Below are 26,921 nucleotides of genomic sequence, written 5' to 3' on the forward strand. Positions count from 1 at the left end.
GTGACGTCAGACCTCAGCGAAACATCAAACTTACCCCCTACCTTCCCCTTCCCCCACTCCATGAAAATACTGCGCGTGTACGTGGCGGATTATACTGGATTGCTGTACTTCGGAGCTTCATTAGTGATACAATGTCTTTCGCCGAATCATATGAATCGAGAGGATATCACACTTACAAGAAAGGCGGTTCTTTCATTTCTCATGTTTAGGAATATTCAGGACGCGAACTTAAATATGTACATGCTTAAAATAGATCACCTGTTATACGAGTTCAAAGAACACAGATTTAGTGATTTTCAAAGGATGAAGAAAGATTTCAATAGTTTTGCCACTGCTTTTCATGTTTAAATTGAAAATGTTATCCCAGAATTGCAGTTAGAAGTACTGTATTTTCAGAATGATAGCTTCTTGAAAGCAGAATGTGAAGGTCTACTGGGCCTAAAATTTTTTAAAAGATGTCCAGTACTATATATCCACTGCTTAGACAGTTTGCTTCAAAAATAATGAGTACCGCCATTTCCCATAACTATGGTCCTGGAACATAACTATTGTCCACGATACAACTATTCAAATTTTGTACTCCATAACGTAGTACCTCGTTTATCTATATTTTTGCTGTACTGTAGTTTGAATTCAAGTCACTGCAGTTATCTACGAACGGTCTGTGTTACTTCTACAATGATCTTTAAATGGTTGTATCCTGAACCATAGTTGTGTTCCGGTACCATAGTTATGGGAAATGACGGTATGTAGTCATCAACTTACCAGTACGAACAGCTGTTTTCTAAAATGAAATTTATAAAGTCCAGCCACAAATCCCGCTTAAGCGATGCTCATCTCCTTGCGCAACTGAAAATAGCATGCACAGATATAAATCCAATTTTCGAAGAAATTGCTTTGAAAAATGATTAATTAAATATCACTTGAATGGACTATTCTAATTACATATGGTAGGTAGGAGTGTAGTGGCGCAACTGTCTGTAAATCCGTCACTGCACTGTAGAGTACAACCTCTCCCACAGTATGTAGTTGCCATTTAAATCCTGTCTTGTGGGTTGCGTTCATTTTGCGCACCACTGTTCTACAGCAACTTCTTCAGCTTTTTCATCGCATGAACCATCACCCACAGAATTAAACCAGAAGAAATGTTGAAGTTGGCAACATTTTCATCAAATAGGGAAAAAGTTGGTAATATTGTGATATTGATAATATTATGATAGTTATTTTTGAGAATTCTTTTACAATTTTACTGAGCGAGAGGAAGATCGGTTTTTTGCGTCAACGTATTAAGGGAATGTTCGTGGACAAGTTTCTGCACAAAACCGGTTCTTCTCTCGCTCAGTAAGGTTGTAAAAATTTACAAAAATATAATATTATTGGTATCACAATATTACCAACCTTTACCCTACTTTTGTTCTGCTGGATTGCTCGATTGTCGAACCTGGTCAGTCCGCTTTCGCCAAGTCCATAGAACAGAGAATGGAATTTGTTAAGACCCGCAATTACCATGACTCATTCAAGGACAGTACAATATGCAGGCGCCGACGAGGTGATATGCAGCAGTGATTCCTGTGGCAGGCTGGCTTCCTCCTTGTGTTACTTGCACACAGATGGATTTCTTCCTTCAACTTGTGTTTTGGAGTAGAGTTAATGAAGACCAATATTACTTACGTTACCGATACGCGTCGCCACTGACATATCGAACACCTGGACCGGTCACGTGACATGGCTGTAACACATCTCGCAGAGCGACAGGTTTTGAATGTAAGTTTGCATCACGTCTCTATTCCTATTTTAACATGATGAAAAGTTTCTGCTTATATAATTACCTTGTTCTTTCTTTCTTTCTTTCTCATTATTACAAAGTAATATTCCTGCTGGGATTTTTCACTGCATATATGTGAAGAGAGATGTAATGTTTTGAATCCACTTAACGTTCCAACAGTAATCCTATAATAAATTTTAGGTTGGGCGATAGTGCCCTTTTGTGCTGCGCGCGTTACAATCCGCTCTCAGGAATGCTTGAAGAGTTGACGGTAACATGAAGCAGAGTGGAATGATGTATTGTTATACGTAAGTGGTATATAATTGTATACAATTTGTACATGACTCTTCTACGTTTCTTTTTCTGCAAAGGGTCGGAAGAAGCGCATTTCTGTGTGATGAGCAACCACAAAGCAAAATGTCTTATTTGTAAGAACTTACTACCGGTAAATTTATTACATTGTAGGTCTATCAATAATACATTTTAAAATTGCCCATGAAAATAAATATGGATTTGTTAGTAATAGGCTATATGAAGGGTTCAGAACCATAGTGGGCCAAGTGCCATTTACTGAAACCGTAGAAAACAAGGGTTAAAATGAAGTTATTACCATAATTCAATGGAAACATATAGCAAGTAATATAAAGTATACACATTAAAACTAAATGATATGTCAATCTTTATTAAACTATTGTATTCACTTAAATTTAACCCTTGCTTTCGCCGTTTTTAATAAATAGCGCTTGGCCCACTATGGCTCTGAACCCTTCATATGTGACATGATACGACACATGATTCAAATATAATATAATATAATATAATATAATATAATATAATATAATATAATATAGGGTTGAAAGTAAATCCCGAAAAGACTAAGTATATGTTTATGTCTCGTGACCAGAATATTGTACGAAATGGAACTATAAAAATTGGAGATTTATCCTTCGAAAAGGTGGAAAAATTCAAATAACTTGGAGCAACAGTAACAAATATAAATGACACTCGGGAGGAAATTAAACGCAAAATAAATATGGGAAATGCCTGTTATTATTCGGTTGACAAGCATTTGTCTGTAAAAAAATCTTAAAGTTAGAATTTATAAAACAGTTATATTACCGGTTGTTCTGTATGGTTGTGAACCTTGGACTCTCACTTTGAGAGAGGAACAGAGATTAAGGGTGTTTGAGAATAAGGTTCTTAGGAAAATATTTGGGGCTAAGAGGTATGAAGTTACAGGAGAATGGAGAACGTTACGCAACGCAGAGCTGCACACATTATATACTTCACCTGACATAATTAGGAACATAAAATCCAGACGTTTGAGATGGGCAGGACATGTAGCACCTATGGGCGAATCCAGAAATGCATATAGAGTGTTAGTTGGGAGGCCGGAGGGAAAAAGACCTTTGGAGAGGCCGAGACGTAGATGGGAAGATAATATTAAAATGGATTTGAGATAGGTGGGATATGATGATAGAGAATGGATTAAACTTGCTCAGGATAGGGACCAATGGCGGGCTTATGTGAGGGCGGCAATAAACCTCCGGGTTCCTTAAAAGCCAGTAAGTAAGTAAGTAAGTAAGTAAGTAAGTAAGTAATATAATATAATATAATATAATATAATATGATATAATATAATATAATATAATATAATATAATATAATATAATATAATATAATATAATATAATATAATATCTATAAATTATGTGCCATATCTTATCACACAATTTATATTACTACAAACCCATATTTATTTTCATGGGAAATTTTAAAATACCTGTTAATGATAAAATGTAATAAATATAGCCTACCTGTAGTAGTTCTTACAAGGAAGGCATTTTGCTTTGTGGTTGCTCATCGTACAGAAATACGTTTCTTCCGATACTTTGCAGAAATAATAAACGTACGAGAGTCATGTACAAATAGTATACAATTTTTTTTTTTTTTTTTAAGTATCTACCACTTACATATGACATACCATCCCACTCTGCTTCATGTTACCTTCAACCCTCCAAGCAAGGAGCATTTCTGGGAGAGGATTGTACCTATGATATGATACGATACGATACGATATGATATGATATGATATGATATGATATGATATGATATGATATGATATGATATATGATATGATATGATACGATACGATACGATACGATATGATATGATATGATATGATATGATATGATATGATATGATATGATATGATATGATATGATACAATATGATATGATATGATATGATATGATATGATATGATATGATATGATATGATATGATATGATATATGGTATGATATGATACGATATGATATGATATATGATATGATATGATATGATATGATATGATATGATATGATATGATATGATATGATATGATATGATATGATATGATATGATATGGTCCGAAAATAAATAATTTGATGAGGCGGAGAATATACATACACATTACTCAATAGAGCAGAAAACAACAGACAACTTTTTACTCCTTGGTTTATGCTAATTGATGTATTGTTAATTTGATAATTTGTAATCCTTTGTCAGTAGTTAAAAGCATATCTTCGTTCATTCATTCATTCATTCATTCATTCATTCATAGTGTTCCGCCCAAGGGTAGGTTTTTCACTGCAAACGAGCATTTTCCAATCTTTTCCATTTTCTGCCTTTCTCTTAGTCATGATGCAGAGTGAACTGTAAGTAATGCCCTTAATTTCAGGAGGCTATTCTTTGAAATATTTCAAATAGAAAAGCTTAATACTATTTTGCTTCCTTTCCGAGAAAAAAAAAATTATGTGAAACATTTCATAGCGAGTTTTGGAAAATAAATTGATTAAATTCCCGCTATGCTCAGTTACGTGAAGAGGATCTGATTCTTTATGAAGATTGCTCCATAAGAGGGCTCAAACAAGAAGAAACTATAAGATATTTGGGTGTATCATTCAATGAGGAAATAACATTTGATCGGGAGGCATTTATGTTAAGTCTGAAAAATGATTTGGAAAATTTAGTATCCACCTCCATGCTCCGTCCAGATCAAAAGCTCAACATTGTTAACCAGTATATATGGCCTAAATTGATCTACCCATTACAAATGACTCCTATCCATCAGTTACCTGGAACATTCTTAGAAGATATTGACAAGTTAATCCGTAGTTCTGTTAAACAAATGCTTATGTTGCCATCTGATACACTTACTAGTATGTTATAGCCTATGCAAGCAAAAACTACAGAGGTTTGGGACTAGTCAGAGCATCATGGGAAGCGTTCTTGCAACACTGCAACATCTGCATCACTTTAATATTTAATGAAAATCCTTATGTAAATGTAGTATGCGACCTTTGATGTTTGAACTTAATTCTTCCTGTCAACATCTAAGTCTCCCTTGTCCAGTTGAACTTCGTAAATCTGTAACTAGGAAATCAAGAGAGGAATTAAGAAATGCAAAATTCGAATCGTGGAAAGTAATGCCTGGAAGAGGCAGAGGAGTAGAATTGTACAGCCAAATACCTAAAGCCAACGCCTGGATTTTTAATAAGTCTGGACTATCTACATCTGAATGGGTAACCTGCCTCAAAATGAATGCCAATTTAGCAGCAGTTAGAGGAGTACCTGGTCGCTCTTTGGACGGATCCCGGTGCAGACATGGCTGCCCGGAGTCTGAAACCATTGCCCACGTCCAAGGTCAGTGTAACAGAGGTTTACTCTTCCGAAATACCAGACACCATCATGTTCGATCCTTAATTGCAACTGCTTTAAGAAAAAAGTCTTGGATAGTAGAAGAGGAAGGTTTTTTGCCTTGCTACTAATTGCTCTTCTAGACGTATTGACATCATAGCGTATTCGCAGACTACCAAGAAAGGATATATATAATTGATCCTACCATAAGGATTGAAATGGGGAGTAGCCAGCCGGAGGATGTCAATAAAGAAAAGATCAACATTTATCTGCCAACAGTTGATTACTTCAAACCAAAACACCAGCTTGAAGACATTGAGGTGATTGGTCTTCTTATTGGAGCTCGTGGTGTGATTCCCAAGTTCTTTGAAAGCTTCAGGAAGACTTTTGAACTACCACAGACACTTACTGCTGACATCATAACTTCAGTTTTGAAACGCTCTTGCCAAATTCTGAGTCATCATATTCACTCTGTTTAATTTTTTTATTCACTTTATATTCATATATGTTTATTTTAATTTTATTTCTACAAAATTTATGTAAACATTTAATATTGTAAAATTCATTTAGGAGAGTATACTGAGTCCTTCTGGGCTACCTCCAATGGGAGGCAGTTATTATCTTATCTTATCCTATCTAAAAAGCACTGTTTTGTGATGAAAAATGTTTGAAATATCCTTTAAATGTGCAGAAATGTGATCCGAACAAATGTGATATTTAAGAATTCCTTTTCAGAACGAAAAGTTACATTTGATGAGATCAAATTTCTGCACATTTAAAGGACAAAACTAAAATTCTTTCAATAATTTATTATCAAAATAAATTGTTCTCTTAAACTGACTAAGCATATTGGGAATTAAATCACAGGCTTTCCCAAAACACGCTATGAAATGTTTCGTATAAAACAAATTTTATCTCGAAAAGGCAGCAAAAACGAGCAGAATATTGAACTTTTTTTATTTGAAATATTTAAATAATAATCCTCTAAAGTTAATGACGTTACTTACGGTTCACTCTGTAAGCTATAATCTTCACTGTGTAGTCTAGAAACCCTTTTTTGTACATAATTTCTCACAGTTTCTTCCTTGACAGTCTGTCGTTAAAAGTCTTTTCGTAATCAATGAATGAAATACAAGTTGGTAGCTTAAATTCACTTCTCTTCTGGAGTAAAACTTCTATAACAAAATTATTCGTTGGTTTCTCAGAAACGAATTGAACCATTTAATGGACGAGGTATCTCTGACATTACCTTTCAAATGTGGTACTGTCATTATAGCACTCCGGCTCATTTTAGTCTGAGTGTTCGTCGTAATTTGAATCCGTTTCCTACAAAGATGGATTGGTCATGGGGCTCCATTGAATGGCCTGCCCGATCGTCGATTTAAATTAAATGAATTTTTATCTCTGGAGGTATTTGAAGTCCATAGTTTGTGTAACTTCTACACCTAATTTTGACGTTCTGAAAGATCATAAATGGATTTGAACAAATACGAAATACTCCAGGCGTCTTCAATAGGGTACGTCAAAGCATGAAGCAGGCTCAGGAATGCATTGACGCAGAAATAGTTCACTTTCTGAAATTTTTGTAATAATACTTGTTTTATTAATTTTTTGTAATAAGTTGTTTTGTATCAATTGTACTTTAAACTTGTTTGTTAACAGTAAAGTAACTTAAATCTGAAACGAATTTTCAGGACAATAATTGTATGAAAGCTTTTCAGTGTTTCATTGATATGAAAACGTCTCCAAAATATTTTCCAGATCTGTATGTCTCAACTCTAAATATTAGGAGGTCTTATATAAATCAAGAACGCATATCATACACTTTTGGAGAATGAAATAAGTATGAAAACAGCCTACCAGGATTCTTTTTCCTCCTTTTCTGGATAGTCCAATGCTATTCTTTCCTGTAGGTTCAAAGCAGAATGCTGTCGCTGGTGTCCATTGTTTTCACCTCCTCCTTTTATTCATGTTTGTAAATTCCGATTTCTTTTAGTATGGGTAGTTTAGCATTGAGCTTTCTTCTCGTGTCTTCCACTCCGTTTTCTGTCTGTTCTTAGACATCATTTCACTGTTGTGAGGAGTCACAATTGCGGTATTTTAGTTCCCATTACAATTCTTATGTTTGGCATTTCGAGAGAAGCAGATTTCTTAAACGTTTGAATAAATTTATCGATATTTAAGCTAAGTTTGTCAATACAATCGTCTGTCACAGTTGACTAGAGGTGATATATATATATATATAATGATAGTTAGCGACATACAATTATTGTAATAAAGTTTGAGTTGTTTCAGTGAGAGCATGAGAATGTATGAATAATTAAACCTTGCTTCTCATTTCAGCAATTGTAATTGAATCGTCAAATTGTTACAACCAAATAAGTACAAATTTTATTTCATTTTATTTAGTTTTATTTTTTCTGAATATTACATTTCAGTCTATAGCCGATCGATTGGTATTAAAATGGAACAAGTCACGGTCCTGCATATGGTGGAAACAGAGGAATGATTCTCTGTTCGTTGTTGAAACCAAATGTCACTGACTTATTTCAGTTCAACACTCTTTCCTCATATTTGAGCGAAAACTCTGTGTATGCAATACTATAAGTCGCGACGCTGTTATTCCCGGCGTGACTCCTCCTCTTTGCTTACGTCTTAGGAAGTGAAGGCTCTATAAATTCTAGGTAGGTAGTATTGTTCGCTATTTTTGTTCTTTCGTCGCCGAGTTACCAGACGAGGAATCTATTTGCCACACCGTTAAACATTATCATGCCGTAGCTCCTATGATAATAAATCAAACGCACTGTAATTCAGTAAATAATTGAGCGTCAAATAACGTCCTCGTATGCTTTCTGCGAACCCCAACGAAAGAGCCAAAATGGCAGGTGATTATATTAAGTATTTATCGAGCTTTAGGAAATGCATGACGTCTTCACCAGCTAATCACAAGACGCACACGTTTAAATGTAGCCGACCTGTAACGTAATTGGCTGCCGGAAATTAGAGCGACGGGACAGCCAATATTGTTATACCTTTTCACGTATATACTTTTGTCGGTATAAATCACATAGAGACCCGGCTAATCTGTAACAATTCTTCATTATTTCTGGCTGTAGAGATCGTTTGGATGTCCACTGTGTTTTATTTGAGCAGCCGTTTATATTATTATTATTATTATTATTATTATTATTATTATTATTATTATTATTATTATTATTATTATTTCAATTGTCATACAATAATTTGTAACTGTTGTGTCACATTGTAATTGCTCAGTTTTAGATGTTTAATAAAAATAAAATCATAAATCGGCATAAATAAACTTTAAAAAGTGGTAAATTGTTGAAACCAAATGAGTCAAAAGAAATTTAAACGTTAAAAATTGAAATTATACGCAATAGGTTAATTATTTCTCTTGAAATATAAGCAGAATCAAGTTCTCTTTCAACTAAAAAAAATGCAGTTCAATTGCAATAACACAAACGGCAATAATCAGTTTTATGTTTATCCTAAAAAATGAAAAAAAAATACTTATTTGCTTTCAACAATTGACGGTTCAATTGTACAGGACGAGTCAATCCTAAGGGACAGTCTTTAGGCACTAAAATCTGGCAAGTATAGAACGCCAGGTCTCGCGGATAATGTCCTTTTCGTTTCACTGCACTCCATTGTGGCAAGATAACTTTCACGTAACTATGAATCTGACCTGAATTTTAGAGGAGTTGCTTAAAAATGTCCTGCATTATTACGTCATAGGATAAATATGATGAAACTATGTATGAAGTTCTGGAACATTACCGGTAACTAGAGCTCATCCTTACTAAATTCAAACACTGTTGAGTTTAAGGACAAAATTTGCAGTATTTTATTAAATCAAATGCTGTTAATCACTCTTATGATTTGTACTACTATTGTTGAGGTTGAAAATACCAATGTGGCAGTGTAATGAAGCATTTTGACTTGACCGTTATTACAGAGACGAGCCTCGTGACGTCGCGGCGATGGGAGCCTCCTGAGAGAATGGATCTGAAGCCACGAGCGGGCCGCGTGCTGCGTGTACGAGGGAGCCTGGCCGTGGTCCTGGGTTTCACACTGTTCCTGACCTTCCTGTCGTACAGCCTCCTCCAGGGCAATGTGAATATCGGCCGACTTCTGCTTAACGACGAAGAGAGACAGGAATCCGTCCTCGAGGTGGTGGACAGCTATTTGGTGTGGAGTCCTAAGTGTCAGATCCCGAACGTTCACCCTTTCCACGAGTCCATCCGCAACTACATAAAGCGGGGGCAGCCTATAGTATGTTCCACGAAGCCTCCCCTGACTTTCACGGAATGGTCTTCCGAGGACCGGTACGTGCTGAGATTCAACGGTAGTGCCGCGTCTCATTACGGAGCGCACAACCACAACTTGAGCTGTTGCTACTCGGCGGTAATGCGAGTCAACGGCCCTACGGGTAATGACTATAACAACAGTGCAGACAATTACTATCACGTAGGCGAGTGTTCCAGCTTCGAGGACGAAGTGACATTGAAGCCACAGGAGGAGTTCGTGCTAGTCAAGTGCTTCGACCTTACACAGAAGGGAAAGAAGAAGGAGGTGTATACCAATGGACACGTCGTCGTGCCGGTGAAGCCTATCGCGAAGTCCAAACAGGAAACAGTCGCTTCGGATGGACGACGACGTCCCAGCGTGCTCCTCTTGGGCTTCGACTCTATGTCGCGCCTCAACTTGCTGCGCACGATGCCGCAGACGGTGCGCCATCTGCGCGAAAGAGGTTGGCTCGAGCTGTTGGGCTACAACAAAGTGGGCGAGAACACACTGCCCAACCTGGCGGCGATACTCACCGGTCACAGCAATGAGCAGCTAAGGAAGACTTGTTGGCCTTCTTCGAGCAAGAAGTTCGATAACTGTACCTTCATCTGGAAGGAGTTCTCACAGTTGGGCTACGTGACAGTGTACGCAGAGGACGAACCCACTAGCAGCACGTTCAATTACCATAAGACGGGTTTTGTGGAGCCACCCACAGATTACTACCTGAGGCCGTTCCTACTCGCCGCCCAGAACCGCATGTCTGTGAAGAAACGCGACTACATGGCCATATGCTTAGGGCCTACGCCCACCAGCGAGTACCTACTGCGTTATGTGACGGACATCGTCTCCGTCTTCAAGAGTGCCTTGTACTTCATGCTGACGTGGATTAATAACTTCAGCCATAGCAGCAGCTCCACGCCTACCGTCATGGACGACCGCGTGCTCCAATTCTTCCACGAGCTGGAGGACACGGGAACCTTAAACTCAAGTCTCGTGGTGTTTCTCAGCGACCACGGCATGCGATGGGGTGATATTCGGAAGACTTCAGTTGGGTGGCTCGAAGAACGCCTTCCCTTTATCTACATATGGGTTCCGGAATGGTTCAAAGAGGAACATCCTGAATGGTACAAGAACCTTGAGATCAATAAGCACCGACTCTCATCGCCATTCGACTTGCATATGACGCTGAGGAACTTGCTCGAGGGATCCGACAATGTGACTGGCTGTCCTGGGTGCCCCAAATGCCGTAGTCTATTTTCGGAGCTGCCCGCCGACCGGTCCTGCGAGGATGCCGGTATCACGCCCAATTGGTGCACGTGCGACAAATACCGCAGCATGTCCACTGATGACAAGACGGTGCGGGACGTTGCTCTCTTCGTGCTCGCCGAGATCAATTCTCGGGTGAAGAAGGCTTTGAACGGATCCTCAGTGTGTGCGGAACTCGCCTTCAATCATGTGATCAACATGAAGCGAAAGATACAAGTGGGACCATACGACGACTATGTGGTGGAGTTCGACACAACTCCTGGAGGCGCCGTGTTCGAGGCCACTGTGGGTCGTTCCAACAATGTCTTTCAGTTGAAGGGGAGTGTAAGTCGCATCAACACTTACGCCAACCAGACCGAATGCGTAGAAGACGCCGAGCTGAAGCTGTACTGCCACTGCAACTGAGTGTTTGTGCATTTATATCTCTAACATACGTGTGATTCTCAGTCGATAATTATATAGCACCTCTAATGCAAGACTGGAAGTGTTTTATATTTTCACGGGTTATAGATTTATTTATTTCAGCGCCAAATTCTTTAAACTTATGTGCCATAATCGTAAGTGCCTCTTCAACTGAGAGTATCTCAGTAATCCGCAGTATTTTGAGTGGATCAATTTCTTCAGATGTTTTCCTTGCATATGTAAATACTCTATAATATTTCAATATTATCCGTTTTGAGAGAGACAAAACTATTTTCTCCCACAACATTTGTACATTCTTCATACTGCTAGTGTTCAAGTTCGTTCCTTTGAGCATGACTTCTATCTTATCGGTTGGTAAACAGTGCTGTTTTTCTACTGGATTTCGGTAGTTTAGATGCCTAATAATATTGAAGTTACAATCCGTCTATTATTATTCGTTCTCTTGTTCTAGATTCTAAGACGATGGCAGCACGACCTTCAATATTATTGTTCTTCCGTTTTTTTTTTTTCAGGTTCGGAAACCGCTAGTAAAATTAGATAAGTTTTGTATAAGTTTAGTCATCCGGCTAGTCTGAAGATGAGACCAAACTTAACAATCGCGCATTGTGTCATGTTTTTTTATGTATTTTTATCTCTATATAGAATACGTAGATAATTCTATATTTTTTCATTGTTGATGACATAAATGTTGCGGGAAAGACCGCTGATTGCCTGAAACAGGCTCCCTATAGACACCATCTAGTCTTATTATCTGAATTTGCAATATATCCGTAATAACAAATGGTATCTTTACGTACGGATAATTATATGTGATATTGGTAACGTTTTGTTAGTTTAATACATATAGGCCTTTGTTTGTCATTTAACTTCTTTAATATGGTTAGTATATTTGAGGGGCTCGGGCGTAGAACATATTAACTGACATATTGGTCATAAATGAGATATGTAGCGTATAACATGGTATCTTACATTCTGCGTTCAATGCACTAGTTAGTTTTTCAACATCTCCACAGATGGCAAAAGTACACAAATTTTACTTTCCTGGTAACTACAAACTGTTGCATGTATAAATGTTTACCTACCTTAATAACTTCAAAACACTAAAACGTCACTTACCATGTTTTACTTCCGAACCCCTCATTTAGTATACATTTTATATCAGTTAAATTAAATTGATTTGTATTAATTATTTCAGTGTGAAATTAATTTCTTCTATGTTGTTTTCTTTCAATATTTACGCGATAATAATTTCGAAGTTACACTGTTGCATTACGACAGGTTTCAAATCGTCATTTTTGAAGAGCTGCATATGATGTTGCCCCCATAGCTGCAGTAATTTATTAGGTGGAGTGCTAGCTGATTTAACGGTTGCTGTACTTACTCTGGACTGAGGATAGCGCATTAAAATCTTGTCGATGGTCATGAATTTTTGGGTTGGTAAAACTCTGTTAAGCTGCTTGTACACGATCAAATTTTTCTTCCAATTCAATATTTTACCAGACAACTTTTCAGAGGTTGATCAGAAACATTTGTCGAAAACTGTTTCATATTGCTGAAGATTTGGCAAGATTTTAAAAAATGTGTTTGAAGTTCATTGTAACCTGTTTAGGTCTACCTACCAAATATTACAGTATAAATATGAAAGTCCCCTGGAGAATAACTAGACTATACAAAATAATATTTTGCATTACTTAACTGTATGGTAACATCAAACTAATATTACTATTTAATATCGTTTTAAAACAATATATTTACGATTAATATTTGCCTAGCATATAAATTAGAATTTTCTATATTAAAATATACTTATCTTGGTACTTAACTGTGGACATCTACCTTGAAATTTCCTCATATGAATTATTTTTCTTCATTTTATTGTGATATTCCACAGAACCTATGGCGTGCTAGCATGAGTTTTTTTTTTCTTCATATAATTGAATTATCTTGTAAACAAACACCTTTCCTCGGCCAAATGGTTCTTGGCACCATAATATTTTCGAATGCCATTATTGAATACCTAAAAAAAAATTGTGAAGTCTTTGATCAATTGTAACATATTCTTCTTCACTTTCAAGATACTAGAAACATTTCTAAAGTATTCAAGACGATTTGACAATAAAACTTGTAAAGTATTGGCAAGTCTTGAGAAGTATTGTCAAGCGTTCAATTTAACGAAAATATAATCGTGTAAAAGCAGCTTTAGACTTCGGAGATGAAGTAAAGAATTTTACATCCGCATAAAGGAGCTCCTTATTTGTGACTAGACATGAATAAAACTAAAATTCTATGTCTAGGACTGCCTTTACTACGTTCTCAATTTCCTAGTCCCAGTTCTGTGTCTACAAGGTGAGGTATGTAGAGAATGGAGTGCAACCAATTTCGCAGATAAAATATGTGAATAATAAATTTATAACGGTGATATGCTAATGGAATTCTGTTGTCAAAATATTTAAGGATTAATAATACATTTTTAACCACGACCTTAAATATAAATACCCCTTTGGAGGTTCACGAAGAATGGAATCTGTAATAGATTATATAATAACTAATATAATATTCAAACCTACAGAAACATTAGATGTAATACCATTGAACTCAACAGATATAGGTAAAGGTCCTATGTTATTGCTTGGCAGATTAAGATGGGAATTCCAAACACTAAAAAAGACAGCAACCAACATATTTGGAAATATTTAATATAGAATCAATGGATGATTTGTCAACTAGAGACCTATACTTAAGACATTTAGAACAATAAATTAAAGACAATATATATATATATATATATATATATATATATATATATATATATATATATATATAAATCATGATGAACAAACTGCATGGAATAAACTTAAAATTAACATTTTAAGTACCGGTACAGAACATTTTAAGTACAGCTGTAGAGACTATAGGAAAAACAAAGGTTGGTACATCCTTCAAAAGATATAAAATACTATGGTTTAATGAAGAAGTCAACAAAAATAATATGTTTATTAAATTTAGAAGCACTCGAAACATAGCAGATAGAGAAACATATAAGAAAATCAGAAATGAAACTAATATGAGAATCTCACCGGGAAGCATTCCCAAGGGAAGTGGAATCTGTTTTATATGATGCGCAAAGAAAAGTTTGGCGAATGCTCAGAAATAAAAAAAAATCGAGATAAATGAAACAGTAAAAATAATAAAATCGATGAAGAAAGATGGAAACAATATTTTCAACATCTCTACTCTTATGGTACTATAGTTGACAATGATAGCTAGGAAGCACGAACTACACAAAAAATAACAGAATAAAATGAAGAATTTCAAATAACAGAGGAGATGGGATAAAGAATGAATTTTTAAAATATGGAGGAAAAAAGTTACTGAAGTAAATAATTAAACTTTTTAATATTATAAGGAAAAATAAGAAAATTCCCAATGAATGGAAAGCAAGTATAGACCGCGTTACCGTTTTTGGCATGTGAAATAAGTAATGGGAACCTTAAGTGCTAGTGTCTTACCTTTGTAGCAATCTATGGGCGATAAAGCTGACAATTGTGATTGGCAGATTGTTGATGTGACGTGTATTTAGGAGGAGGTACCGTTCTCAGCTGCATTGGCAACAGAAACTCACTGACTGGACACTGTACTCAAGGACACACCGCAGGAAAGTTAAGTGCGAGTATCTTACTTTTGCCGCAGTCTGAGCAGCAAGACTAACAACTGTGGTTGGCAGATTGCTGACGTGACGTGTATAAGAGGTGGTACCATTCTCAGCTACACTATCAACAGATGCTCGCAGACTGTGCATTGTACTCGAGGACACGCGCCAGAGACGCTGGCGTCAGCAATACTACTATACCTAAATCTAAACAACGAAATAGAAACGATCGTGAAAATTATCGAGGAATTATTACTCTTCTCTCTTCTGTCTTGAAGTTACTACAAAAACATTACAAAAGAAAGCTACTCTCACACTTAAGTATTAGTGATGAACACCATGGATTTAGACCAAACAGATGCAATACATATATTCATAATAATGCAAATAGTTGGAAAAGTAATTGAATATATAACACCCACGTTTTATGCTTTGTAGATTTAACAAAAGCCTTTGATAAAGTAAAATTAGGAGATAGCATATGAATTCTAAAAAAAAAGAAAGGAACTCCAATAACATTAATAAATATTATACAGGGAATGAATATAAGTAGAAGAACAAAGATTTCAATAAATAGAAAATTCCCAGAAGAAATTAAGTGTGAAAAATAAGTAAAACAAGGAGATTCTTCTTTAAGTCCCTTATTATTCAGCTTCATAATGGATGAAATTATACAAGATGTGAAGTGTCTTCCTGGTTATCAGATGGGTTATAAAAAATTAATATTATATGTTACGTAGATGACGCAGTTCTAATTGCCAGAACAGAAGATGAGCTTCAATGATTACCTCATCAGTTTGTAATAACAGCAGAAAAATTTAATTTTGGAAGTGTATACTGAAATAAGTAAATGTATGTGTATATCAAAAACCCGTAAGATGTAAATTGGATGTTAATAGAAAAATGATAGTAACAAGTAAAGGATTTTAAATATCTTGGAATACACATACATATTTAGCTCTCGCAGATTGATCGATGAAGTAAGAACCTAGGTTTTCAAAGCGTCAAGAATATCAGGACATATGAGATGCTGTATGTAAAAATAAATATTTAAAAACAGAAAGCAAGGTAAGAATTTATAAAATATGTGTAAGACCGATAATGATATGTGGAGCATACACGAGAGCAGACACTAATCAAACTAAACAGGTGTGACAACAGCAGAGATGGACACTTTAAGAGGAATCTTAAGCGAAATAAGACCTGATAGAGGATTGTAACATTGTAGATGTTGAGACATTTGTAAGAGCAAGGAAAAGAGAGTGGAACTCTCACGTAGACAAAGCCGACAAAACAAGACTTATTAAAGCAGTAAACAACATACGATCTAGAGGAAGAAGAGAAGTAGGGCAGACCTCTAAGAAGATGGAACGAGGAGATATACTGTACTCCAACCAGGAGAAAGTCTCAGGGGAATGAGACGCAACGGGGTAATACTGTCAATGAATGTCGATATCATAAGACGTCGTAAGGTCACACCCCACGTGGGTACACGCATATCCATTGGCTAAATCTGAAAGCACAAACGATAACACTGATACAAACATACTTATACTACCCTAGTTACAAAATTATATCACGGTTAATCTCCTTATTATGGTTTGTGCTTTGAGAGTTACTCAGATTCATTATATTAATATTGTTTTTATATTGTATTATACTGTATTATCACAGTCTACTATATACAGTCGCGAAGCTTGAGGTGTTTTTTTTTTTTGCAAATCTCGTGATAAAGCGCTCCAAGCGGTTAGCAACTAGAAACAATAGACTGTCCATGGTCGACTTTGGACTGTGTCGTATTTCTATCGAGTGCTAGCTGGTTGCGTATTTCACATTGATGCTTGTGAAATGTTCGTTATTGGTTATAATGAAAATGTTCATGGCTAAAATATAATAATTGGGATAATAATATGGGACAAGAAGGAGACGTTTGTAGTGCTATAAATTGTAGCAACAGTAAGAGAAAGAGACCAGAGTTATCCTTTTTCCGGTTTCTGAAAGATTCAGAAAGGTTCCTGGGTTTCCACAAGAATGCTGTGCAGAAACAAAACTCTTAATTTGAAGTTCTTTGTGACTGTTAGAATACATTATATCCTTAAATTTCACAATGAAATGTTTCAGTCTAAGCAAAAGGACATTAGATACCGGTTAAAGTTCTGTCACTTAGGCTGCTAAATTTCCAGAGAAATAAAGGTTAGGTCTACTTTTTTTTTTCAGAGGATATATTTTTAATTGTAGCTATTAATTTTGTTATTATTTTTATGTGTTATTTTACTAAAGACGTAGAAAAATTAAGTTTGTTTTAATGAAATTTATTGATCACGTTTTATTTTCAATTCTGGTGGGATTATTATTGCTAAGGCCTACTTTTTTCTTCAAAGGATATGTTTTTAATTATAGCTGTTAATTTTGTTGTTATTTTTATTTGTTGCTTTACTAGAGACGTAGAAAAAGTCTGTTACAATAAAATTTATTGATCACGTTTTATTTCCAATTCTGGTGTGATTATTATTGCTTAACCTCATCCCACTTTGTTAACTACGTAAGCCTACACTACAAGTACCGGTACACGTAAGTTACTCCATTAATTCATATTTCCATTATTATTGTTGTAAAGAGAAATGCAAATTAATATTTATTGGCTTCATAGTTAATTATCGCTATAATCTTGAATGAGTGAAGCTATTATAGTAAATTTCAGTTCGTTTTGCACAAACAAAAATTATATTAACTTATTTCTTGCAGGTATCTTCGAGTTTATGGTGGAATTTAATATACTTCATTACTTACTTACTTACAAATGGCTTTTAAGGAACCCGAAGGTTCATTGCCGCCCTCACATAAGCCCGCCAACGGTCCCTATCCTGAGCAAGATTAATCCAGTCTCTATCATCATACTCCACCTCCCTCAAATCCATTTTAATATTATCCTCCCATCTACGTCTCGGCCTCCCTAAAGGTCTTTTTCCTTCCGGTCTCCCAACTAACACTCTATATGCATTTCTGGATTCGCCCATACGTGCTACATGCCCTGCCCATCTCAAACGTCTGGATTTAATGTTCCTAATTATGTCAGGTGAAGAATACAATGCGTGCAGTTCTGTGTTGTGTAACTTTCTCCATTCTCCTGTAACTTCATCCCGCTCGTGGTGGGAATATAATGGTGTAGCAGACGGTTGACTCAAACTCGTTTTCTACTGCGCATGTCGTCACTTGGGAAGCAGCAGCGGCGCGCTAATTCGCATCGCAGTGCTCGAGGAACAAAACAAACAGCTGTTGTGTGCACGTGCACGGTGTTAATTCTTTGTTTATATATATATATATATATATATATATATATATATATATATATATATATTATATTGAATGTTATTCTTGTATCAATAATGCTATTAATGTAATACATGCTATTAGTATGCCTGGATATGCAGTATCTGGTTTTTTTATTTACAATCGAAAAACAAAAGGAACTGACGTAAAATATTATAGGTTTCCGAAGAATGAAGACTTGGCAAGACAATGGTTGCATGCTTGTAGAAGGGAGGATGAAGTCAATTTACAGCACGATGAGTTTTCTCGCATGTTACTAAATTTTATTTGCTTCGCAACTCATTTGCAAAATATATTTTCATGTTAAACTTATTGTTTGACTTATTCCACAGATTGCTTTGAGCGAAAAGAAAAGGGCGTAAAAATCTTAAGATTTAATGTTGTTTCAGCTCGAATATGTTGACTTCATTTTGAGGAGTCAAGTTACGAAGTACCTTTAAAGCAGAAACTCCTAAATTATGAACCAAAAAGCAGTCGTAATCTGAAAGTAGACGCTGTACCCACAAAAGCTCTGGCGCAGTCTTGCTTGAAACGAAAATCAACAGATAATCTGAGATTGGACAGATGTGAAAAACGGAGAAGGAGAAAAGAAATTCATGACATCATTGCTAATAGTTCATGTCCTCTTCAGGCCACTTCCAAAACCAATTCAGACAAACATGTATCAGAGGATAGTGCATTAGACCTAAATAACGAAACGTGAGTAATTACAGCATTATAATAAGTATTAACTAGTATGTTCCTGTGTATCATATTGTTAAAATGTTTCACATATGAGTCGCTCCGCAGAAGGGAATAATTTTCTCATAGTTCTTCAAACTTCCTAAGCTAAAAGGACTTAATTACATGTCTCATAAAATGTTAAAGCTGTGTTATCTTTTAACAACTTCCAGACAGAAAAGGCTTCAGTAAACGGAAGGATTCAGTTGTCTCGAATGTCAATAGAGGAGCAAAAAAGGCGTCAATCAATGGGCATAAAATAATTATTTTCTCGCTTAACCCTAGCATTATCACGGTTGGGAAAAAATTGCCTACCCTTTTTATTTTCTAAATTTTTTTGAATTAATGAAATCTGGCAGCTTTCACCTTTACTCTATTTGTCTCTAACATGATAAAGTATGCACACATGTGTTCTGTTTCAGATTTCAAATATAGCAGACTAATAATTTGAAGTATTTGTTAGTGGACAGATTTTATCCACCCTTGGCATTTCATATGACCTACACTTTTAAACATTCTCTAGTTTGAATTCTGTGATTTTTGTCCATTGTTGTAACTGTTTTGTAATGCCGTTAAAGTCGTTTACTGTTTCAATTCTCCACTTTACCATTTACTTGCAGTGTAGAAACTTGAGTTGGTAAATTTGTTCTTTCTTTATTGGTGTTTATTCAAATCTAGTTGTATTCAGGGATACAGAACATAGACATGAGTTGTTTTGTGGATAATAGCAGCCTTAATGTTTTGGGTAAAAGTGATATTATAGTGCCATTGGAAATTGATTTACCCGCGGAGTTGAAGAAAGAAAGTGGTAGTGAGGAAGATAATACAGAAGTGGTTAGTGAGGGTGAATCAAGGTCTATTTCAAGTACTAGCTGCTAACAAGAAAGCCGTTCACATTACGAAAATTAATGTCAGATGTGGAAATTGTGGACTTAATTTGTGTAAAAAATATTCAGATATTAAAATTGTGTGCAGGAGCATTTTACTAAAAGAAATATGCAGAATCACTGGAATGAAAAACTGATGTGTTTTTTTTTTTTAAGTAATGTAAAAATGTTGACGATGAAACTTTATTGAACGTATTTGAGGAGCTCGGAATCAAAACGCGTTAAGTCCACATTTTATCGAAAATGCGTTTTTTTCTTTCGAATTTGCCTTCTTTTAGGGACACTTCTTCATGCTACACTTGACATTTGTTGCAATTCACATTTTCAGCCTCTTTAAAGCCAGCCTGAAATCGAAGGTCTGATTCAGAAAGTATTCTGCCCATCACCCTGAATGGATCAAACCGAGTTGAGTCCATGAACTTAAGATATCTTCTAACGAAAGCAGTACACCAGAATGAACGTAATTAATTCGACAACTGCCTTTAACAAATGTTCATTATTGACTCTTTTCTAAAGTTTGCTTGTTGCTATCTTTAAGTTCATGCAGTAAGATTTAAAAGGACGGGTTTCTTGCCAGGAATCTCTACTTAAATCTTCACGCGCAGACAGTGAATTGGTGGTGTGCGGTAAGTGGCATTTAAAGGCAGGTGGAAGTCGTTTGCAATAAACATGGGTCTTTTACTACAAATTGTGATATTATACTCATAATTTGGTAACAGTTTGAACAGTGTGTTAAGTTTCGAAAGCTCCAGTACAAAACATTTCTTGTGAGATTTACAAACTTTGCAGGTTCTCGCTGGCTTCTTTTTCTGTGGGTGGTAGGTATATGTCGGGAGGGGGGGAATAAGCCCAACAGTTTGCTTGTACTATTGTCGTAACCCTCTATAAAATGCGTGCTTCCAGGTCAAGTTGAAGATTTGTATAGATCCTTTGCTTCCTGGGTTTGCTTCCCTTCACGGTCTTACATGCAATTACGTAGACATTGAAAAGCTGAAAAGTACCATAAACATTATATTGAAGAAACGTTTCTGCAGTTTTTTTTACGTATTTTCCAATAATGGAGAAGGGATATAAGATTTCATTCTGACGCTGACCTGACAGTCAACCCACAACATAACGTTATTGTACTCTATTACGCCCTTCAGTTTCACCACTGTTTATTCCCCTTCATTATTACCCTTTTTTCCTTTATGCTCACCATGTGAATGTTGTGCTTCGTAAACAGACCTTTTCTGTCATGTCACTTTACTGCCAATAACTTTTACAAGACCTCGATTCTGATTCCCTTTCTTAAACTTTGTTCATTCCACTTGGAATGCAGGACAGAACTTCAATGCACTTTTATTCAAACAGTTAGAATTCTGGAAAACCTTTCGCGTATATTTATAGGAAAATAACTCCTCTTCTTCACGAAAGATCGTTTTACAACATATAACAACACTCTAAATAGACAGCTTGAAAAAAAAACTGCATTTGACAGCTTGAATGAAAACTGTCAATAAAAGTCGCAGGGTCACAAAGACGTCATGTCTAGACGGCTATGCTTTGTGAGCGCATCACAAGACGTTAGTAGGGAAGGGATTAGTTAATACAGCTTCTTGGTATTCATAATCAATTAACCTACCCCACTTCCAAAACCTTACGGAGCTGAGCTGAGCTAAGTTAGCAAGCTGCGAGAGACTCTGCAATGCTTCCCGCGTGACGTCATCACGTAGTAGGAGAACGGGCGAGGCTGCGCACTGCTTCACCATTATATTCCCACCACGATCCCGCTTAGCCCCAAATATTTTCCTAAGCACCTTATTCTCAAACACCCTGAACCTATGTTCCTCACTCAGAGTGAGAGTCCAAGTTTCACAACCATACAGAAGAACCGGTAATATAACTGTTTTATAAATTCTAACTTTCAGATTTTTGGACAGCAGACTGGATGATAAGAGCTTCTCAACCGAATAATAACACGAATTTCCCATATTTATTCTGCGTTTAATTTCCTCCCGAGTGTCATTTATATTTGTTACTCTTGCTCCAAGATATTTGAATTTTTCCACCTCTTCGAAGGATAAATCTCCAATTTTTATATTTCCATTCCGTACAATATTCTGGTCACGAGACATAATCATATACTTTTTCTTTTCGGGATTTACTTCCAAACCGATCGCTCTACTTGCTTCAAATAAAATTTCCGTGTTTTCCCTAATCGTTTGTGTATTTTCTCCTAATATATTCACGTCATCCGCATAGACAAGAAGCTGATGTAACCCGTTCAATTCCAAACCCTGCCTGTTATCCTGAACTTTCCTAATGGCATATTCTAGCGCGAAGTTAAAGAGTAAAGGTGATAGTGCATCTCCCTGCTTTAGCCCGCAGTGAATTGGAAAAGCATCAGATAGAAACTGACCTATACGGACTCTGCTGTATGTTTCACTGAGACACATTTTAATTAATCGAACTAGTTTCTTGGGAATACCAAATTCAATAAGAATATCATATAATACTTCCCTCTTAACCGAGTCATATGCCTTTTTGAAATCTATGAATAACTGATGTACTGTACCCTTATACTCCCATTTTTTCTCCATTATCTGTCGAATACAAAAAATCTGATCAATAGTCGATCTATTACGCCGAAAACCGCACTGATGATCCCCAATAATTTCATCTACGTACGGAGTTAATCGTCTCAAAAGAATATTGGACAAAATTTTGTACGACGTCAACAAAAGTGATATTCCTCGAAAGTTACCACAGTTGGTTTTGTCCCCCTTTTTAAAAATAGGTACAATTATGGACTCCTTCCATTGTTCTGGTACAATTTCCTTTTCCCAAATAGCAAGTACAAGTTTATAAATTTCGCTATATAATGCGCTTCCGCCCTCTTGTATTAATTCTGCTGGAATTTGATCGATACCTGGAGACTTGTACTTTTTCAGATTTTCTATCGCAATTTCGACTTCTGAAAGCGTGGGTTCGGGTATAAATGGCTCAGCAGTTTGTATTTCAATTTCGTCCCGATCATTTCTATTTGGCCTATGTACATTTAGTAGTTGCGCAAAATAGTTTTTCCATCTGTTTAGGATTGATGGAGAGTCTGCAAGCAAGTCACCATTCTCATCCTTGATCACGTTTACCCTTGGCTGATATCCGTTCTTAAATTCCTTTATACCCTTATATAAATCTCGAATGTTTTTATTCTTACTATTTGTTTCTACCTCATTCAGTTTTTCCTTCAAGTAACCTCTCTTTTTATTCCTAAGTGTACGACTTGCTTCCCGTCTTTCATTGAAATAATTATCTCTCTTCTCCTCGACTGGATCCTGTAAGAATTTCAATTTTGCCTGTTTCCTTCTTTCTACTACCATGCAACAATCTTCATCAAACCACGGTTTCTTTTTCTTAGTTTCATAATAACCTATGCTCTGCTCAGCTGCAATTTTGATACTATCTCTGATATTTTCCCACACGCTATTAACATCTAATTCTTTCTCAACTTCGTCGGAACTTTCTAAAGTGGCAAACCTATTCGAAATTTCGACCTGATAATTTTGCTTAGCTTCCTCGTCCTTTAATTTCAAAACATTGAATTTAGTAATATTAACTTGTTGCTCTACTCGCTTGGCTACTGATAATCTTTCTCTTAATTCTCCAATCACCAAATAATGGTCAGAATTACAGTCTGCACCCCTGAAAGTTCGAATATCTACTATACTAGTATGTCTCCGTTTATCTATCAATATGTGATCTATTTGGTTGTGTGTCAATCCGTCTGGAGAAGTCCAAGTATATTTATGTATATCCTTATGGGGGGAATGTTGTACTTTTGACAATTAAATTTTTCGATGTGGCAAAGTTGACTAATCTAACTCCATTGTCACTACTAATTGCGTGTAGGCTCTCTTTTCCAATAGTTGGTCTAAAAATATCCTCCCGTCCTACTTTAGCATTGAAATCCCCCAATAAAATTTTCATGTGATATCTAGGGAAATGATCAAAAGTATGTTCCAATTCCTCATAGAAGCTATTCTTTATATGGTCGTCTTTCTCTTCTGTAGGGGCGTGAGCATTTATAACTATGATGTCGCACCATCTACCCTTAAGTACTAAATATGATAACCTGTCACTGATAAATTCGACCTTTTTTACTGCTGATTTTATTCTTTTATGAACAAAGAATCCTGTTCCTAATTGGTGATTATTGTTTCCTTCCCCATAATACAACAAGTAATCTCCTATTTGTGATATGCCATTCCCATCTAACCTAACCTCTTGTACTCCCACGAAGTCTATTCTATATCTAGCTAGTTCTTTAGCTACTAATGTTACCCCTCCTGTTCTATAAAGACTAGTTACGTTCCAAGTGCCAAATCTCAAAACCTTATTCCTTTGCTGTGGTCGTGCCAGAGAATCAGTCCTATTCCGAGGCTTATTATAGGGATACGTAACAAGCTGTTTTTTACGGTGATGGGTTGTTAGCCCTTCGCCCAACCCCCAAGCTGGAGGACCACCCCTTATCGGCTGTCCACGACTGCTTATTCTATATATTCGCCACTACCCTCCATATCTGGAGGCCGTCTCCTCTATCCGCAACCTGAGGACGCGCCATGCCGTGGAATATACTTCATTAAAATAATAAATTAACTTTATGCATTTAATATTTAAATAATGGAAGGAAGGTGTTAATTCTTCCAAAAGAACATGACAACGAAAGTGTAACATATTTTGTCGGCTGCTAGGAGAGAGATCTGCTCTGATGAGGCGATAGTAGTGATCCTAGTGGTGGGCAACTACCCCATGTTTGCATTTTTACTACATATTGAGCTTCGCGACTGTATATAGTAGACTGTGGTATTATACTACTCTTTTAATCCATCCATAGAGAAAATAACATATGCAAGCGCGCACATGTTTTTTAAACTGACGTTATAACGGTATATTATCTACTACTTCGCTCCAATAGATGATGCAATAGTAAGCACATTTCTTTCGCGGTTAATCTCCTGGTTGGAGAACAGTAATCATCATTGGCAGAATGTGTGTGAAAACATCATCATTGAAAGAATGTGTGAGCAAACTAACAGACAAATGTCTATAAAGAAGAAGAAAAAAAAATTGAAAGCTTTGACTCTCCGTACAGTTTGCAGCAGTCGCTGCTGTGAAACAGAAGGCTGTAGACCAATATTCGTTTAACATTTTATCGATTTATCAATGATTTCTTAACGCTATCGGCCAACTACAGCATTCGCATTAATTCTGTCAGGTTTTCAGAGGTGGAACGCGAACAGCGACAGAAATTACCAAGAAAACGATTTTTCGAAAAATGTCAATTGAAAAATTCTTTGTCTAAAATTCTTTTGTGGGTTACGATATCTTCCAACGCAAGTCTATGATGTACACAAATCCAAACTTCGTAGCAAATAAGCCGAAGGCAGTGAAGGAATGAAAATAATAAGGTTGACATTCGAAAAAAAACGAGCAACTATTTATTAGTATTTTTTGTTAATACTTAATAGAGATTAATCTGAGATAGTGCCTAGAAAAAAAATTGAATAGAGAGAAATGAATAGGTTATTTATTAGTAGGGCCAGGAATTACCCTATAGGCTAATCTGAGAAACAAAAAATATCTAAAAAGATGCAAAATACATTTTTGTAGGGTTTACTATTTTTCTGAAAAACAAAATGCGACTTTTAATGACCCTCTGTTTATTATACATTATTACGTGGAAGGATATTTTTAATGCTGAAAATAATCGTTCGAAATCACATGAGATTACTGGACAAAATTTTAGTACAAAGATTGTGAGTCTGTAAGATCGAAGATCAAGCAGGCTACACTTTCTTGGCACAAGACTTTCTTCATTTTAAGCACAAAGCTGTAACGATTTTTTATAACACCGTGTGTAGTTTTATCTGTTAGAGATCGTACTGCTTTTAATAATTTTAATTTTAATTTTGAAGGAGACATCACAAAAGAACGCACACAAACAGCACACAAAATACAACAAAATCACGCACTTGACACTCGAACTGTTTCGCGCCAATTGAGAATAAATGACATAGAGGAAAGGTGGGTATTAGAGTTAGATAGATAGGAATATTTGGGAATGCTTCCTGTTGTGCAGGAAGCAGGGAGTGGTTATTTTGGTTTTTCCACAATTACCCTTCATATGCAAGGAATTTCCAGCCAGTGAGTACAGTCAACTAATAAATATTATGTTCTGAACCAAACAATCCAAAATCTTATTTGTTTTATAAAGGATGCTAATTTGGGGATTAATGAAACAAAATATTTAAAATAAGCTACAATATATGTAGGGTAAAGGTTGCTATAACCAAAACCACCGATTCTGGTGTGTGAAATAAGTAGTGGGAACGTTGAGAGCGAGTATCTTATCTTCGTCGCATTGTGTTGGAGAGAAAGCTGACAACTATGATTGGCAGACTGCTGACGTGACTTCTGTTTAGGAGGAGTAACCCTCTCTCAGCCGAAGCGGCAACAGATGCCACTGACTGGGCGAAGTACTCAAGGACACGCCCCAGAAGCGCGAAGTGCAAGTATCTTGCCTTTACCGCAGTCAGTGGCCAATAAGACTGACAACAAACACTGTGATTGGCAGATTGCTGACGTGACGTGTATTTGGGTGGTACCGCTCTCAGCTTCACTGGCTAAAAGTGCTCACTGACTGGCTTTTTACTTAAGGACACACGCCAGAAACGCTAGCACTGGCTGTAATATTGTAATAGTTCTTTTTGAGAATTTATTACAATTTTATTGAACGAGAGGAAGATCGGTTTTTTGCGTCAACGTATTAAGGACAAGTTCGGGGGACAAGTTGCTGCACAAAACCGGTTCTTCTCTCGCTCAGTAAAATTGTAATAAATTCTCAAAAAGAGCAC

General features: G+C 36.2%; 1 protein-coding gene across 8 annotated transcripts in view; it reads left to right on the forward strand.

Moving 5' to 3' along the window:
* LOC138704766 (uncharacterized) overlaps window positions 1-26,921 on the forward strand; it is a 466,235-nt gene that overhangs the window by 288,858 nt on the left and 150,456 nt on the right. For 5 of the 8 annotated variants that reach the window (XM_069832979.1, XM_069832978.1, XM_069832980.1 and 2 more), the window contains one exon: window positions 9,419-16,522. The exons of 2 other annotated variants lie outside the window; for them this stretch is intronic. In XM_069832979.1, coding sequence (XP_069689080.1) covers window positions 9,463-11,421 — 1,959 coding nt within the window. In that variant the 5' untranslated portion in view covers window positions 9,419-9,462 and the 3' untranslated portion in view covers window positions 11,422-16,522. Of the gene's footprint in view, window positions 1-1,532; window positions 1,765-9,418; window positions 16,523-26,921 lie in introns of those variants that run through there. One more of the 8 variants, XM_069832983.1, reaches the window with a different exon arrangement.

Source organism: Periplaneta americana, chromosome 8 (genome assembly GCF_040183065.1).
Source record: "Periplaneta americana isolate PAMFEO1 chromosome 8, P.americana_PAMFEO1_priV1, whole genome shotgun sequence".
Taxonomy (NCBI): domain Eukaryota; kingdom Metazoa; phylum Arthropoda; class Insecta; order Blattodea; family Blattidae; genus Periplaneta; species Periplaneta americana.